The 20092-nt window shown below is 35.2% G+C and overlaps 1 protein-coding gene across 2 annotated transcripts in view; it reads left to right on the plus strand.

Moving 5' to 3' along the window:
* The window catches only part of LOC149807817 (tRNA selenocysteine 1-associated protein 1-like), a 43624-nt gene that overhangs the window by 11954 nt on the left and 11578 nt on the right, over positions 1 to 20092 (plus strand). The window contains exons 3-7 of one of the 2 annotated variants that reach the window (XM_089970912.1): positions 2366 to 2452; positions 7581 to 7680; positions 8593 to 8642; positions 14587 to 14690; positions 16236 to 16383. In XM_089970912.1, the coding sequence (XP_089827038.1) occupies positions 2366 to 2452; positions 7581 to 7680; positions 8593 to 8642; positions 14587 to 14690; positions 16236 to 16383 (489 nt within the window). The remainder of the gene's footprint in view (positions 1 to 2365; positions 2453 to 7580; positions 7681 to 8592; positions 8643 to 14586; positions 14691 to 16235; positions 16384 to 20092) is intronic. The other variant, XM_089970920.1, reaches the window with a different exon arrangement.

The raw sequence follows: 20092 nt of genomic DNA on the forward strand, positions 1-20092 counted from the left end.
ACTCGGATAAGAAAATATTGTTTTTACCAAATTTGATAATTTTAAGTTGCACAAGAATATCAAAGATTTCAAAGTAATCCACTTAAAAATCACTTATGTTGCAAGGCTTGCCACTGTAGCTTTGCAAGTACTGTATTTCATGCAATTTTTCGTGCACTTAAAAATAATTATTAATTTCAGTGCACAAAAAATTATATGTAAAATAAATAAGTATCATTTGGTGGTACTGACCGTGTACAAAAAAAAAGGATCGTACCTCAACAACTTCTACGGAACACATGCTACTCGACAACCTAATGGTACAAATGTACAAAGTAAGCGTATATTTTCTGTCTCATTCTGCTGTCAACTCTAGAATTTAATTACAATAAAAATAAAAGCACCCAAAAAGATTGTTGTTATTAGTGAACGAGAGAGAGAGAATTATGTCTCAGTGTGCAAGTTCATATGCATTTATAGCATATGTAGTTGTTATGTTGTTTAATGTTGGCAAAATGATTAAGATGGTTTGAATATGTAGTAGTTATGGGTATTATTTATTGCTAAATTTTATGCAACGGTATGATTCCACTTTGTCAAGAAATTAAGTGCAATTTGTATTTTTTGCAGCAACAATAATCTCATTATCAAATTGCAATTATAAAAATAAAGAACTTAAAATCATGTTTTAATGCATGTGCACTCGTGTGTGTGAGAGAGAGAAAGAGAGACAAAACAAAATTTGTTCAGTGCACAAGACGATATTTATTCAGGGTGGTTTTTATTTGTAGCTTTTGCAAAGAGAAAAAGGACTATTTTCAGTTATCTGACAATTGTGATAATCCTCATGTCTTACAACACTACTATATTCCATTATCAATAAACACCGTTAAATCAACAATTATGATGTACATTGTCACGACAACCACATGGCTATGCAGTGTTATTTACACAGTGATTAAACATGCTTAGTTGTTTGGTTATCCAGTTGAGAGCAAGAATGGACAGAAGAGGTCAAATCAGTGAGGCTTCCAGTAGCGAAATGAAAATCTGTCAGTGTGTTATTGAAGCTGCTGGCCATACAGCCGATATAATAAGAACAAGTGGTCATACGCATTACTTGTTATCCAAACTCACCAATAAAGATAATAGTTGGGTATATCATAGAATAGATTTGCAATAAAATGTTAATTATATCCAAGTGAAAACAGAACAAGCACTTATAAGATTGTATATGTATATATAAATATACAAATCAATTTAATGAAGTCCATGATTTTCAAATTTACAATGGAAAATGACAAAGGTTTTATATTTTTTGTTTGTGTGACTATAATGAAACAATAAGACTAGATGACCAATGATCTGTGGTCTTCACTTTAGCATGTACTGAGTTTTCATTTTTGCTGTATAAGAAAACATCAAAGGGGTGACAGACTTCATAAGGAGAACTAATTAGGAATAATACTTATAGGTATGGTCTGTGAAGTCCTTTGTCCGTTTGTTAATAAACACCAGTAAATATTGTAACGACAATAAGAGAGCTTGGGCACATGTAGGATTTTTTGTGGGGGGAGGGGGTCAGTCAGTCACGGCTGGGAGAGTTAGTAATGTTATCAATCTGAAACTAAAGCTGATATTTACTTAGTGTTTTGAACTGAATCATGTGACATTTTCAGCTTCATTTGCATGTTTAAACTTGTCAGAATATATATATATATATATATATATATATATATATATATATATATATATCTATATATATATATATATATATATATATATATATATATATATATATATATATATATATATGTTTGCAGTATGATTTGGGAGGGGGGTCATGTGACCCCCCTTGACCTATGCTGCAGGCACCCATGCTTACATGCTTATGCATCAATCATTGCATTTTCTCACCAACAATTAATTATTAATTTTTGAAAAAACAAAATAGAAATACAGTATTTTTGATCTTTTTCGCAAATGTAAATCTTCTTAGTAGAAATTTTATGTCCAATAATTTGATGGATTTTTTCAAAAAATATAAAGTGATATGTATAAAAAAAATTATGCTACATTTAAATAATTATTATTTTGATAACTGGACTGTGTACATAAAAATTATAGGTATGAAAAAATACATGAAATATGGTACTTGACAATGATAATAGAAGTTATTTCGAAACTCAGCAAAAAATGCTGTGAATTTATTTGCATGGGTTTCAATTTTCACATTTTTATGTGTTAACATTTTTATTTTTGTTAGAATATATTAAATGCAGAATTGAGTCTGTAAATTTGTAGTTTTAACCACAAAATCCATGAAAATTGATACTCCACAAAAAAGGAATGACTAGATATTAAACCAAATTTAAACTTTTTCTAGGAGCCCTGATGATGATGAGTATGAAAAAATATTTGGTTATAGAAGAAAAATTGGGGAACAAGTAGGAAATATGTACCCTGAACTACGGTAGGTGGCATTTGCATCGAGAGTGAGTGTCATCACTGTTTGTCACGGACATTCAAATGCAAGGTGAATTTGAAAAGTTCTGAATATTGATGCACTATACATTGAAGTTCATCATTGTTTATCAGTACGTCATAGTAATCCCCATGCTTTTCTACAGGCTTTTTTAGTTGGATTATCCAGTTAGTAAATGCCAATTTGTATTCACTAATTTGGTATGTTGTTCATACACTGGAAAGCTGCACTTAAACTGACTGTCAGTTTTCAGCTTGTCAGCCAATCAATGAATCTTTGATAACAGGCTGTATGGACAACATGGTAAAGTTGGGATGCTGTGCTTCTTCATGTTCCATCTATCAGGATGGTGGATTTTTGTTTTATGTGCCAAGGCATTGTCATCGAGTAGATAGGTACCTCAGGTACAGGAATATAGATGGGTCTTTAGGTAGTGTTCCATGGCTTTTGGCAAAACTTTTACAAAGTAAAATTGTACAGTGATACAAGGCCAGTCAGTCAAAGGTACCTGATGCATAAAAAAAACTCTCTTTATAGTCTGACTACATTGAATAGTGTGTGGTGTCTGCACGTTTTCTCCAATTCTTACATCATTATTTTATTGTGAGTTGAGTTTAGAAACATAAATCCTTGTTTCATCACCTGTTTTGATCTCATTCAGATATTTCTGGTCACTCTTTTCATATTTGGCAATTAGCTATTTTATTTGATGATTTCAATCCTGGTCTGTTTTTGATCAGTGATAAACAAATGATGGACCCATCTTGTACAAACCTTCTTGAGCTTCAAATAGTTCCTTACTATAATTAAAAACAGCACCATGTACTGAGCAGCAGGTGCCCTCTTCACAACAGACACTTTCTGCTCACCAGTCACAAACAGCAGTCTTCCAGAACATGGGTCATCTTCATTCATGGCCATCTTTAAGATGATGAAAATACTTCAAAATTGTATGATAAGCAGAAATTTGCATCTGCAAAGGTTTTCTAAGTCAGATTTTTTTATTACATCATTGTTATTTACCTATGTTATCTTGTCTGCATGTGTCTAATGTACTGTGTGCATCATTGTATAGTATGTTATTTTGTCTATCAATCTGCATTAAGTTTATTGACAGGTTCAGAGAAGCAAATATATATTCCAAACTTTTTAAATGCCTCATTTAGCATGCACACCACTAGTTTCCACTTTTATCTGATGTAACACCAGTATTTAGCAAAAGAAAAACATTTATTAGTTTAGTTTCCATAAAATATAACATACCAAACAGGAATCTTCAAAGTAATTGTAACTTTTTTTTTCTTCTTTGTATGTAAATCATGCAAATCTGGGATATCAAACACCATAGTTTGTTTTAGTAAATGTATGTATGCATGGATAATTAATTTGATTTAGTTTTTTCTTGATGGAATGAATCGACATCATAAATGTTGAGTGATGATAATGTAGAAGATAATGCCAACTTGCATTTCCAAGCATTTTCAAGCAAGAAGGTTTAATGCCTATTGCATTCATTAGTTTAATTGGTAAGTTATTCATGCCAACGTCCATTTGCACAGCTGTAAGTAAGACTATATTTTAATAGATTGTTTAAGCATCCTTAAAGATCACTGTCAAAACATGAAGTTCCTGACGTTTACAGACTAGGTGGTACAACAAAGCCAGTGACAGCAAACTAAGCCTCTTTTAAAACAAAGCTCTTATATTTTATATATATAAACAGTTCTGTTGAAATTAAGTTTCTTATGAATAAAAGCTGGAAAGGACACAATTACATCTTTTGGACATCACGTCCCAATTTGAATATGTCATGTTGCAGGAGATATGATTGCTGTTGTCTTTAGTCCTACAATGTAAGACATAGCACATGTTGTTTTTGTTTTAGTGCTATGTCTTATTAACCAAATAACAGCCTTGTATAGTGTGTTCAGATGTCATTGACATCGGAATGAGTAATCAAAGTTTCAGGAACATCTCACACACTTGGCAGCCTCTATCAACACTCTTCCACTTATTTATGTGTAATTAATATACTTACTGTGCTGGCTTTATCCTGGAGGAATGAAAATACGATACTAGCAGATGGATGCATTGTCACGTTCCATTGACATCCATTTGAATTTGTTGCAATGCAACGGTAGTCGAGGTATGTCGAGGTAAGTTTAAGTAGGTTCATGTAGGAGATATATTTCTTGAACGAAATGAACCAGTGCTTACAGTTCCAATAGGCATAATATATTTTTACTTGTTTCGTTAAAGAATAATATTTCAACTTAATCCGATTTCGGCATTCCCGGCTTTCATCGCTTTCCAGCCAACTGAAATGTAGGCCAACAAAACTTGAAAACAGATCCATTTCTTTTGTGAAAATTTGAATTTATTAGACAAAAGACATCAGAGTAAGTAAAATCTGACTAAAACATTATGACTTTACTTTGTAGAATAGCGTCGTTATTTTAGTTGTCAGTTGTGTGAAATATACCTGAAAATTTGACTTTTGTAATGATGTTAGTGGACATCAAAACATGCTACACAATGCCATTAGTTAGGCTGTATGACCTCAACGCCCACAACATAAATATCAGCATCAAGGTATTACATGTAGGACTACTGTCGTCATGTGAAATGGTGAAGAATTTCCAAGAATTACGTCATGTTGAGAGATAGCAACAAGCCACTGAGCTGCATAGGGTTTGGAACTAGAGTTTGTGCAACTGTACTAGTGGTAAATAACGTCTACATGTACTTTACAAACTTTTCAGGTGAATACAATGTTTATTGTTGGTGCATTGAACTTTTAATTATGTTTCCCAGCTTTACAGTAGCAGTTATTGATATTTTGCTACACCTTACTGAAAACTGGAGAAGAAAAAAACCTGCCTTATTGAGATGAACTTGTCAGGGTTGGTAGGTCTAGAAATGCACTCTAACACTGGTTTTTGCTTGGTTGATGGGAGGTCAGTGGAGATGCACTCTAACTTACAGGTTATTGCTTGGTTAATGGGAGGTCAGTGGAGATACACTCTAACACAGGCTATTGCTTGGTTGATGGGAGGTCAGTGGAGATACACTCTAACACACATGCTATTGCTTGGTTAATGGGAGATCAGTGGAGATGCACTCTAACACACAGGCTGTTTCTTGGTTAATAGGAGGTCAGTGGAGATGCACTCTGACACAGGCTGTTGCTTGGTTAATGGGAGGTCAGTGGAGATGCACTCTAACACACATGCTATTGCTTGGTTAATGGGAGATCAGTAGAGATGCACTCTAACACACAGGCTGTTGCTTGGTTAAAGGGAGGTCAGTGAAGATGCACACTAACACATGAGCTATTGCTTGGTTAAAGGGAGGTCAGTGGAGATGCACTCTAACACACAGGTTCAGTAGATCTGAAGCCATAAGCTAATTCATGCAAAATAGATTATATGACAACATGTGATTAAAATGGGCTTTGGTATCATCTGAGACACACATTAAAATGGGCTTTGTTCTCATCTGGGACACATTAAAATGGGTTTTTTGTCATCTGAGATGCATTAAAATGGCTTTGTTGTCATCTGAGACATTAAAAGGGACTTTGTTGTGATATGAGACATTAAAATAGGCTTTGTTGTCATCTGAGACACATTAAAATGGACTTTGATGTCATCTGGGACACATTAAAATGGGCTTTTTGTTATCTGAGATGCATTAAAATGGCTTTGTTGTCATCAGAGACATTAAAATGACTTTTATCATATGAGACATTAAAATGGGCTTTGTTGTCATGTGAAATGCATTAAAATGGCTTTGTTGTCATCTGAGACACATTAAAATTGGCTTTGTTGTCATCTGAGACATTAAAAAATAGGCTTTGTGAAACATCGCAATGTTTATTCAGCAGTAAGTTACATGTATTTAACAGGCTTGATAATAACAATGTGCTCATTGTTATAGTACTTGTAATAAACAGAATCAAAAATGCAGTAAAAATATTTTTTTAAATCATCAAATAACTAATATTTCAATCCGACACAGTAATTGTTTTCACATGCCTATGTTACAGTGTTTAATAGTATATAATTTTAATTTTAGTGTTGTCGCCTTACTCAGATGTTTTCCTAATTTCATTGGATTGTGTACAGTTACACTGAGCATTAATTGTTATAAATGGGTGCAGTGTGTCTTTGGTGAAGTTAAGAAAGACCAACCAATGTTAATTTCATATTTTTTCTTTAGAATCAGTGTCATTGCATTAAAACATAGCTCTTAAGTTAATGAAATTTTATACGTGAATTAAATCATTATCAGTCAGCTTTCTTTGTTTCTGATCTTTCATAATAAATTTATCATACAACAAAAACAGATGCTTTACTGAGGTGGGGGGACACTTAGTAACAGTCTGATTTATGTTTTGCTGTGACTTGTAATTCATGGTCTAGCTCACCATTAGAAACCATGAAAATTGTTGCCTACAAATGATAGCATGATTCAAAGTAGTTTATTAATTATATAATATCAAAATTAAATAGAGTTTGTGTGGACACTAACCATAAATACTCATAAGATGTGTGTGCCTAACTGCAAGCTGCACAGATTCAGACTTTACATTGCATAATGTACTGGCTGGTCTTGGTCTGTGCAGTATGTTAGAAATAATCAGTAGAATGAACACCATAGACCCTGATCTGCCAGTGTATTATGCGAATGTTATGTATATTATGTTGTTTGCAGTTGGACTCGACATATAAATGAATGTATACCGTTTGTTAGGATTTTTGTAAATATGCAGCTAGGTCTTTTCACTGCTGTTTCTCTATGATGAGCTGATTTACAAGAGGCATGAAGTAAAATCATCTGCTGTAGAGGCTGACATAATTGTTACTCAAGTAATTTATGTGTATCTTAAAAAAAACATAAGCAATGTTTGTGTAATTTGCAATAGCAAGACACGAGACCTATGAGATTGCTTGCTCATTGCAAGAGTTATTTGTAAAAGGGGTTTGTGTGGTCATTATTGACAAAAGAGTGCATGGAAAGGGGTTTGTGTGGTCATTTATGCATTATTTGATAGTTTACATCTAACTCTGCCCTTGACAACAATTAATGTACTTCTCTTTTGTGTCTTCTGCAGGCTTCCAGCTGGATATTGTTTTGTTGATTTTGCTGATGCAGAAACAGCACACAGAGCCATGTTGAGGCTCAATGGCAAGATTATTCCCAATAGTCAACCCGTAAGAAATGCACTAGTACTCTTAAATTGGCAATTGACTTGTTATATCTACCCCACCATGAGTGGGCAAGGGATATACCATGTTACCTTTGTCCATCCATCTGTTCTTCTCTGTCTTTATGTTTTGTCTTCAGATCAGTTTTCAAGCTCTGTTGTGTGACAGCCTTGGTATTAAAACATTGGGGGGGGGATTCCAAAGATGTGGATTTGTTTTCTAAAATTGCTGGAAGTGGGTCAGCATCCAGTAATATAGGGAAGTTGTTAGGGGCACTGGAAATACAATTCTCTGGAGTAAATGACTAAAAGTCAGAATTCTTCATGATTTTGAAATATTTTTTTATTGTGATGGGGTCAATTAATGTTAGAATTATAGACTATTTCAATTGTGTAATTATAATTTAAAGATCTTTCAGAAGAGTAATACTCTTTCCTTGACATTATCACAAATTATCTGTTACTAATTTGTAACATAGTGCTTTATTATTTTATGGCCCAGAAGCATGCACATGTATGGTAAGACTTTCAGACTTGTGCATGCATGTATCATCCCAATCTAATGCATTTTCATTTGTTGTAAGAGACCATGTTTGTGTAAATGAATAAGTCACATGACCTAGACTGACCTCCAAACTTGTTTCTAATACAGTTCAAGGTGGACTGACATGGAGATGCCTTTAAGATCTTCATCCATAAAAATAATAAAGTTTAACTTGTTTCTTAACAGTGAGTGTGGTCTCATCAAATTAAGGATGGTATTAGTCTCATCATCACCAATAATATATTCACTTTACTTCATATCTAGGACATTAAGTGATGTCCTTGTACTAATATTGAATATTGAACACTTCATAAAGTACATTTTTAAGTTTCCTTAACGTATATGCAACTGAACCTGTTATTATGTTATTTTCAGCCCAAACGATTCAAGCTCAACAGTTCTAGTCATGGTAAAGAATCAACAAGGTAAGTGAATGTATATTTGACAAAAATGAAACCTCTTCTTCTGGTTAAGAAACTGGTTTAATGACCAATGTTTTATACAATGTTAAGCAAGTGCCTGATGATATCCACTTCTACTCTGTGTTTACAAAGTTATGTCAAATGTTTGTTGCCAAAGATACCTTTGATGAAAAATATGCCCCACCCGCCTTCAAAATTCATTTCAGGCTGGACCGCTTGGCTTATATGAGAAATGCTGTATTGAGGTACCCAGTCATCATAGAAATAATAAATTTTTTAACCATCTATGAAGGAAAATATGCAAACATGATTCATGGCACACAAAATTAAAGAGGTATTCTCATAGGTAATGGATATTTATAAAATTCTACATTTAATCACATAATGTATTCAACAATATTATGTGATTTTTTTTCTGGTTTATATTTTGATAAACATAATGCATTGGTTTGGGAATAAAAATTAATTTGCATACTGTTATACACCTCTCTCTCAATAACTCGCACACAGCGGGGTCCACAAACATTGACCGCACTATAAGTGAGGGCACAAGTTACAGAGAGACCTCCAAAAATGCAAAATATCCACTTAAACATCAAGTAAACCACAAGGGGGGTAGGGGACTGGGCTGTTTAATGACTGAATCCTCGTTTTACAATCACACCAATAATAATTGTTAATAACATGCTTTTTCTAATGAAGTTGTTCATTATTCTGTATAAATCACTTTTATTTTCAAAATGTCCAACATGTGAAACATCATTCCAGCTGGTTTGAACAACCATCACATGTACGCGAAAACACCTGTGTATTATGGCACTGCTTTTTGTTTGTTGATAAGTCTGGTTCTCGGATTGGTATTTAATACTATCCTGCCATATCGGTAGTTTGTTAGCAGGGAACTAGACTAACTGTTGATACACCACCAAACAAGATTCCTTTTTTTTTTCAAAAACAGGTGTCATTTATTTCGTGAGGCTATTGTCTATGGTGAAACTCAATTTTTGATTTGTTCAGTTAGTACATTATTGACGTCGTGATTTCATTGGAAATAATAGTGAAGCTTATCATCCTTGAGGATATCTCTTAGTGCCAGTTCAGGAGACTTCTCCGGTGGCCTGGTGGTTAGAACATCCACCTCAGATGCGGGAAGTTGTGGGTTCAATCCCTGGATGAGTCATACCAAAGACTTCTAAAAACGGTACTAACAGCTGCCTCGCTTGGCACTCAGCATTATGAGGTTAGTGTTAGGACTGGTCAGCCTGGTATCAGAATCATATGACTGGATGGGGTATCATGCTACATGTCTGTGGCATGATGCCTAAGTGTTTTACATCACTATAAACTGCCACACTGCAGACATCGTAGCAATATGACTGAATTTTTTTTTAAAGCTACGTTTAAAAAAATCCAAATCACACGCACACACCAGTTCAGGAATCCTCTGAAACTCGCTTGGTTGCCTTGCTGTCTTTGATCACAGTTATGAATGAGCTGGTTAATTTAAGGTAGTTGATGTTACATACACAATAATAATTTTAACAATGTTCGATTAATCCATGAAGTGAGTTCACCTGAACGATGACTGGGGCCACTAGATTTTAAGTTTGTTGGATTTGCATGCCTTTTAAATTTTCTTGTAATCCACCTTTTTTATTTGATTCAAACAAAAGACATAATGTGATAATACAAAGGAGGCCAGATTTTAATTCAGTGCAGTACTACAACAAATACTTCCGCAAGTCAGTGATCAAAACACTGTCATCACTTAATTAGGTTATCAGAGAAATGCTTGCAGACATAGCTGTTATGGTAGATTTACACATTTTATGTTTAAGTACACATTGCATTTATGATGATTACACTTAAGAGGAACTAAAAGATGGAATTAAAACACAAATTTCACTTAACAAAAATTATTTTATTGGTATTTAAGTAGTAATGTACTACCTATACTATGCATAAGTGATATTTTCATTGATCGAAATTTCCTTGAATATTTTTAATTACGATGTACTATGGATGTCGTTTGGAAAGAAAATTTAACCACTTATATGACTTCCTTATTAAAAGTTGATAATTTGATAATTTCAAAATGCTAATTAAAATTTCCATTTCATATCTACCATTTTCAACTATAAAATGAGCAATATATCAATGTTTCAGTTACCCATTTTGATTGCGATTTTCTTCAAGTTTTAAGATATAGCTACAATTTTTTTATTTTCTGGTTTAAAAAAAATGGGATCCACTCCTGACCCGACGCGTTATAAGCAGGTTTGTGAGTTATCAAGGCACGAGTTATCGAGAGAGTGGTGTATATAGTAAAATAAACACCAACCTGAAAAAGTGAAATACACCAAAAAGCAAAAGTAGACTATTCTCTATAGTGTACACCTACCCATAGAGGATAGTTATGATTTATTTTCCGTGGAAAAGAGGACTGTCCACAGGCAACAAAATTCGGTGATCCTCTCTTTGTTCCATTATAAACAGGTTCCAGTGGGTTCAGTTTAGTGCTCTCTCTCTCCTCCCCTCCCCACTCTCTCTCCTTTTAATGCTGTTCATGGGAGCTACTCTGTATTCAAGTTATCGCTACAATAAATGAGGGTTGGTTTTGTATTTAATGCCATTTTTCAACACATGATTTCCTATACATAGCAACTATTATATTCGGTGGATGAAGAAACACCAACCATTGGGAAGCTGCTGGCAAGCTTTCTCACATACTCACATTGAAGGAGCTAAGACTCAAACTCATACAGAGAGAGGTGAAATGTCAGTGATATATAATAAAGGCAAGTACTTTAGACCACTCAAACACCATGGGGTGTGTCAAAATACAAACCCAAAATTAATGAAGTGTTTAATGTGAAACTACAGTAGCCGCCCTCTTTAATGGCCCCGTGACCAGCAGCCACCTGCTTCTTACAGCCAGAATCCCTTGGCAAAGACAAGTTTGTATTCAAAAGTACCCCTCAAGAACTGCCACCCCTCTAACGCAACCAGCAGCCAGCATATTACAGGCATGATTTTTCTCCACTTTATAGTGGAATTCCGCATTTCTCCTGACTCGAATCAGATTTTTCTTGATATAGTTTGTTTTTTATATCATCTCCGATCTGGTTTTTTAAAAAGGTATGTCTGGTTCCATTCTGCAGCGACCCTTGTAAATTCTTTGTTCCATATATTAGTTAACACACAACTCTCATAAAGAGTATTCTGATTAGTATAATGTTTAAATTTATCCAATGAATCTTCGTGTAGTGGAAACTGATAGCAATGTAAAGAAGAAGCATGCTTTCAAAACATGGCATCCCGAGTTGTTGAGAGAAACCATGACACAAAGAGTTTAGATAAAAGTTTTACAAAAATATATGGAAATGGGAATGGCTGGAGTGAAAAGTTGACGAAAATTTAGTTGGTCAGTTTATAAGAAAACACAATGCTAGAGGACTGGCATTTTGTGACCTCTGCAGGAAAGATTATGGTAATTGCGGTTAGAAGAATTTGGAACAGCACCTACAAAAGAAGCTGTATATGGAAAAATTTAAGCTTAGAAGGCATCTGGAAAAAGTGCAGTTAATTACTATAAGAAGAAAGATTTCTTGCATGAGAGAACAGATCTCTCAGAATATGTGGACTGCATGTAGCGAATACAAGCACCAGCTTGAAATGAAAAAGACTCATTCAGAAGGAAAAGAAACAATTGCACATTGAGCAAAAAAAAGTCAGTGGTGACATAAAGGAAGGCTAAAGAAATCTTTGCCAAAGCCGCAAAAAGAGCTCAGCTAGCATATCAACAGGTTGTGTCCATTGAAGAAAAAGACAAGTGAATGTATGGGCATATTTGTATGTAGTTGATGTACTTGGGTGTTGATTTTACAAATTTGTTATGAAAAGAGAGAAGCATAATATATTTGCTGCAAAAACTGAGAAATTATTGACTTAATTATGATGTGAACACTGACATGCACATGAAATAACTTAAGCATCAATAAAAAAATTGACATGGCAATAAATATTGTGAAATTATTGAAGTAAAGTTGAACAGTTTTGGTAAGTTTGTTTTCCAAATGATTATTTTGGTTTATTTTATAATCCAGTGAAACACTAGGAGCAGCTTTTTAGGAGTGTAAGCATTTTTAGCTGGGGGCCTTTGACCACCTGGACTCCCAGATTGGGGGCACTGCCTCTCAAGACCCCATTGGGAGAGGACACCCAAACCCCCCTATTAATGTATATTCAGTTGAAATAAGTTTATTATTATAACAAGAAGAACTTTTTAATAATTAATGTTACTTTTAAATGACGATATTAAATGCTTTGAAGTATGTAGCTTTCTTACTACGTACATTACATATACTTCTCATAAAAATTAAGTCCCTCTCTGGAAAGGCCACCCATCTAATAAGGCCACTTTCCTAGTGCAGAAGGGGTGGCCATGTAAGAGGGGATCCACTGTATATCATACTGTTTGGGTAATAATTTTTATGGATGTTCAATTTAGACTTTGTCTGAAAAAGTACTCTCTTGTTATAATGTTGTCCGTGGCAGCTATATAGTATCCCACCTTATAATGAGGTACACAATACATCTAATTATACTGCCTCCTAATGCGGTGAGATCCATGACAATACATGCTGTATATTTTAATATATCGCAGTATAGTGAGGTTTTTATTTTAGCAGGAACAATTAATATTATCTTCTATTCCTTGCAGAAATCGAGTTTTGATAATATTCCAAATTACTCTTAACTTCAGGATACATACTGCCTGATGACATGTCTTAATTGGCTATTACCATAAAACAAGGGAAAAATTGTAAACTATTATTCATACAATAAGATTATGTCCTTTAATTGACATGCAAGTTTTTTCAGTTTGGAAACAAAGTAGTGCAGTGATGTCAAGTTAATCAGTGTTATTTGTTGAATCAAGAAACAAGAATACTTCCTGTCCTTTCTGCAGTGTGTTCACAAAATTGCCAGTTATGTCCATTGCATAGGCATAATTTAAAATTGTTCTTAATATTGTCTATAGTAGTGGATAGGTTATGGTCTCATGAATTCTGTATTAAAAGGATTAGTGACTTGGATTAATGAATTCTCCTTAATGATCACGAAGCCATTGAATTGATTCAGTGCAAAAGATTGGGTTGCCATAGTAAGGGGGAAAATCATTTACTTTTGGATAAGATCTGTAGTAATTATTCAGTATATCAAGAAAGGACACAAAGGAAATGTTCTCATTAAAGAAAATAAGGGACCATTTTGTCACATTTGATTTTCAAGTTTAACAATACTATAAAAGTGTCAACCACATTTATTTTAGGGGGTAATAAAGTTTGACAGGATTTATTTTCTTATCTCATTCAGAGACCTGAATTGCTTAAATGTTTCCACTACTAAAATTATTGGCTATATTTGGTTATTTGGCAGCAATTAAGAATTAAAATCAATTGAATAAAGTGAGCTGCAGGAAGAAGAAAACAAAACTTATTTGCTGAGATTCATACCATCTTTATAAAAAGGAACATAATACTAAGATGCCACTACATTTAGAGTGGTTATTGTTGATTTCAGAAGGAAATGAATTACAGTTGTTGTTGTATGGTTTAACACCATTTTTCAGCACACGATATGCTATACATGATGGCCAGTATTAATGGTGGAGGAAGAACCCGGTAAAACCACATAAAGAACCACCGACCCACGAGAAGCTACTGGCAAGCTTTCTCACATACCCACATTGGCTGAATCTGAGACTCGAACCCACACAGACAGAGGTGAGATGGCAGTGATCCGTAACGGAGTTCGCTTTAGACCACTCAGCCACTCAGGGCCCCAATTACAGTTGTATCTCTCTTTCAAATTAGTTTGCAAAATGTTAATTTGTCTTGTTTTTGTTATCGTAACATGATCGACTTTGTTTCCTTTTGAACAGCCCAGAGTTTTCATTGTTCATTGGTGAGCTAACGGATGATGTTGATGACTACATACTTTACTCGGCATTTGCGAAACGATATCCAACATGTCGATCAGCCAAAGGTAAATTCTTGCATTGGAAAATTTGTTTAAAATGTAGTAGCATGTATCCAGAGATGCTGTCATGTTCATGAGTGAGCAGATCATGCAAAACCATCTAAATATGCACATTTGGATGGCAGATGCATGAGAATTCCCACAAATAGGTCAAGGTCATGCATCAAGATATTACTGTACACTGTAGAATTTTGCTGTAAATGTTAAGTGCAATTTAGGAAGAAAGAATTTCTCTAAAATATCAAAATCGGAATACTCGCTCTATCAGAATAATCTCTTCATAAAATATAATGCAGGTTGATAACAAAAGAATGGATGGAAATCCATTGAAATATTCATAGCAGAAATATGTGTTCTAGGAGGGGTACTCACAGTTCCCACCATTTCGTCAAAAGATTGACCAGTTTCCTATATATGAGAGCAGTAGATAATATAACATTCAATAATTTCAATCATTAGAGTATATAAAATCACTGATAACTTTCAAGTCAGTGATAGTGGGAATATGCAAAGTAGTGAAACAGGTGATAATTTGGAAGGTGCTATTGTTGTTCCTGGAATAAAGTAAAAAATTTAAACAAGGATTCAAGTGTTCAGAAAATACCAATGTGTCACAATTTCCACCCTTTTCTTTCTCACCCGTGCCTTTTCATGCGAGGTGAAACTTCTATGAAAATTAACCCACACTTTCTTTCTCACTCCTGCCTTTTAGCATTTGAGGGGGAACTTTCATAAAGATAGACCCAACCCTTTCTCACTCCTACCTTATTTTGTGGGATGGGGGGAGAGTTCTAGTCATTAATTAACTTTGGGCAGCATCTCTGCATATCATGCATCCTTTGTACACAGGTCATTGCTCATGTTTTGATCATTCTTGGAACATGCCTAACACATGTTGAAAGACTTTTGGAGGTGTCTGTCTATGCATAGATATAAGGAGCCTTCAGATATGTTTGCCAGACAAATCAATCATGTTCAGGTATAATTACTACCATGCCCTACCAATAGACACAGATATACCAGCATTCTCTTGCTGTGGAATATTTTTTTTACATGTTTTGTAATTGATGGAAGGATGGTGGTGCCAGTCCCACTGTGCAAGTGGAGACCACCCATGTCTTACTTACACCTTAGTAAGCAGATAACATTTTAGCATTGTTAGCTCAAACAACTTTGGGATGGCAAGAGTTTTACAAGTAGTTGCTATATTGCATCAGCAGTGTATTATTGAGTAAATATTATCAAAGAATCATAGTTTTCTCCAAAAAGTGTTACCTCCCAGTAATGTATATTGTTTAATAAAGGAACTGTATGTTTTTTGTAATATTGTCATCTGTTACAAATAATTCTTGGGGGGGAACTCATTTTTTTAGAGGCATCAGCAGATCAGTTCTTATATGTGTTTTTTTTTTTGCTTGTTTGTTTGTTCCCCTTCCCCCTGACAATTGTTTAATTATGCAAAAATATCAACTTTGTAACTCCAGACTAGAGAATTAAGTTACCACATGAGGAGTAAGGCAGCAATTTGGTATGTATGATTTTCTTTTTTAGTTGTTCTTGGCAATGATGGGAGGAGTCGAGGATATGGCTTTGTCCGGTTCTCAGAGGAGACTGAGCAACAGAAAGCTTTGATAGAAATGCAGCATATGACAGGAATAGGCAGGCGCCCAGTCAGAGTTAGTTTGGCCACACCAAAGAGGTACATTTTCTGATTCATTTTTTTCCTGATTCTATTTAAAAACCATGTTCTTCAAAAAGGACATATTTTGTTGGTTGAACAAGAGTTTTATCCTGTTGGCAGGTTTGAAACATTCCTAATTTAAATGCCAGTTTGGTTTTGCTTTTCTCTTGCAACTTTGGGCCATGTAAACAACCTTAGCCAGGAACACCAGGAATAATTGTAGATTTTTGTAGTAGTGGATGTACTTCATATACATTATGATTGGTTCACTGATAAATCTGCTGTGGTTGTTACAGTTATTTTGACACAGTGTGACTGGGAATGCACAAGTTAAATTAATGTTCCATATTTTACCAGACATTTTCCTTAATATGTATCAGGAACCAACTTGCAACTATTGAAAGGTGGATCAGAGCAGTAAAAAGTGTTTTCATAATTTCTTGGTAGTTCTTTTGCCATATGTGAACAATATTGTGTGCGTGTGTGATTTGGACTTTAGTTTTAACAATTTTTCAGTCATATCGCTTGGTGTCTGCAGTGTGGCAGTTTACAGTGATGTCTAGCACTGGGGCATCATGCTGCAGACATGTAGCATGATGTCCCACCAGTCACATTATCCTGACACTGGGCCAACCAGTCCTAACACTAACCTCTTAATGCTGAGCGCCAAGCAAGGCAATTGTTAGTACCATTTTATAAGTCTTTGGTATGACTTGGCTGGGGATTGAACCCATGACCTCCCGCATCCAAGGCAGATGCTCTAACCACTAGGCCACCAGAGCAGTGAACAACAGTGTGATAATTTTCTTAATTACGCTGGGTAATAGATCCAGTTGGTTATGATATAGTCCTGCCATGTCCAACCCATGGGCCCAGTCCTTCACACTGTGGCTGATGGCCATATAGGCCATATAGGCTGTCCTTTTGAAAATATTCATTCTAATGAATATGCATAATTGGTGATAAGGAATCGCTTTTGCTCTTGTTCTTGTGGCCCACAACATTAAGCATTTTATCCATTTTGACCCCCCACCCCACCAAGAAAGGATTCATGCCCCTGAAATAGCCAAATAGCTATTTCTAGGATTCTGTGCATTTTACAGAGTGTTTAAATTTTTCGTAATTATAAACTTATCTTCACTAATTGTGAGTTATCAATCAACTTCATTCCACATGAACCTTTGACATATGTAACTGGTCGGAACAGTATCTGCAGTTATCTTGCAGAAACTAGTCAAATACAAACACAAAACAAGTCACATGTAAATTTCTTCAGCTTAACCTTTCATACATGCTCTTCTTTCAAATGCAGCATCACGCTGTAACAGGATAGACCTGAATGGATGCCTGGATCAAATGACAACACAACACGATGTGATGAATGATGTTAATTTAAATAAAATGAATTAATAAAATTTTTATATATGTGTGTGTGTGTATGACAAATACAGTTATTCTTTTCTTTCACACTCCAAACATACGTCTCATTCAAATACTCTATCCAAACATTCACAAGGAGGAAAACAAAACAAATGATTCAAATGAAAGTGAGATTCAAATAATCTCCTGGTATGTAAGTGAGATTCACATAACCGCATGGAGGGATCCCGAGTGGTCTAAAGCGCTCTTCGTTATGGATCACTGCCATCTCACCTCTGTCTGCGTGAGTTCGAGTTTCAGATTCGGCCAATTCTGGGTATGTGAGAAAGCTTGCCATTAGCTTCTCGGGGGTCGGTTCTTTCCAGTATTTTCCTGGGTTCTTCCTCCACCATTAATACTGGTTGCCATGTATAGCCATCGTGTGCTGAAAAATGGCATTAACCCTTTCATCACTAAGTAACTTTGGGGGCAATGAGTCCTCAACACTAAGTAACTTTGGAGTTGTAAAGCAAAACGACTTGTGGATTTTGAAATAACATAACTTGGCCAATTTTAAAGATATCTGGCTGGATTAGGTGTCAAAATCAAGGTTAAAAATATGACCAATTGACTAAAATGTGCATATCTATTACAACTGTTAAAATTCAGGTGCAAACAGGTAACACAACAGGTAAAATACAAGTAATTATCTATTTACTTCTTAGAAAACTTAGAAAGTTCCCAAAACTTGTTCAATTGACCCTAGATGTACTCATGAATAATTCCAGTAGCAACACAAGTCTTTCTTTCAGGTATATGACAGGTAGAAATTAAAATTCCATAAACTGCCTTGATTTCATCCAAGGTGAGATCAGTCCTCACACCTGTATCGCCTCTTACACATTTGATTGCCGCATTCAAATTCATTAGACGGACAATGTTTCCAAAAATTTCATCTGAATAGAATATTTGAAAATATTCCAAAGCTCTCCTGGAGCCATCTAACACTCGGTTGGGTCCAACTCTCTCAGAAAACTGAAACAGATCTCTTTGGTTTTCCAACATCGTCCAAACAAAATTACGTGGAGCGTACACTTCCTCCGATTCAAAACCTTCAAAGTCCTCTTCTTCGTCATCACTGTCCCCCACAAGCGCATTCCATTGCCTCTCCAGACGCCTTCTCTCATTTTCATCCAACTTTACTAGGTCGAAATTGGTAAAATCCTCTGATAATTCAAAATCTGACACTTCACTCACTTTCTTCGAACTCCGCCATTTTGTATACAAATTTCACCATTCAGAAAACTCGTTAAAAGTGCCTACTTTGTTCGATATTTCTAGTTGTATACAAGCTAAACTCACGAGATAATCCAAATATAATATCTACATTACAAGTAGGAAGTTATTAGAGGTATCCCAAAATTTATATCGTCGGATACTATAACGTTAGAGAAGAAGACTGCCCCAGACCGGTAAAGCGGTCCATAGTGTTTACGGACTTACTTCTCCTGGACTGGAAAACCGATCCATAGTGATGAAAGGATTAAACCCTACAACAACAACAACATAACCTCATGTAATCAAAATAAAGATTCAAATAATCTTATGTATTCAGAATGACTCAATTGAAAAAACCAATTAAAACAAACATGACTCGGTCATTTGTACAGCTTGTATTGGCCATACACACCCTTCATGGATCCACCATGCACACAAGTTTACAAACTAGCGGTTTCGTCTTCGTATGGCCTTCATGGTTGCATCATCTTCCATATCAACACACAGACTGCCAGACAGATAGCCTGAGATACCCACACACATATGCACCGACAGCAAACAGTTCTCCTAGATTGGGTTGGCCCACTTGTATTGGCTACACCCTCCCTTCATGGATCCACCATGCGCACAGACATACATATAGACAGCTCTAAACAGCTTCAGACAGCCCATAACAGCTACAGTAAAACCAAACTGGTCATAATAATAGGTTCAGAATTAAAATCTATAGATATGTGCATCTAATTCAAAGTTCACAATGTTTCAGATCTGCGTAGTAATAAATGCATCATTATCATTTCATGATACAGAATTAAAACTGAATATGCTTCACATATCAAATAAGATACAAATGTAACACTTACCCCTAAGGCTGGAGAACATTCACTCCTTGGCAAGATCCATAGACCAGTGTGTCAGTTAGAAATGGAACTTGCCTTAAATCCACAGGAGAGTGAGAATTAGTCAGGGTAAAATACCCGTGCTTACCGTACTTTTAGTGAATCTCGCTGCAATTTTATCTACGACGAGGTACATGTTAGTTCAGTTGCTTACCTAGAAAAACAATTATTCACCCTAAGTAACGTACGTA

The sequence above is a fragment of the Sinohyriopsis cumingii genome, chromosome 1 (genome assembly GCF_028554795.1).
Source record: "Sinohyriopsis cumingii isolate HCF-2022 chromosome 1, ASM2855479v2, whole genome shotgun sequence".
Classification (NCBI taxonomy): Eukaryota; Metazoa; Mollusca; class Bivalvia; order Unionida; family Unionidae; genus Sinohyriopsis; species Sinohyriopsis cumingii.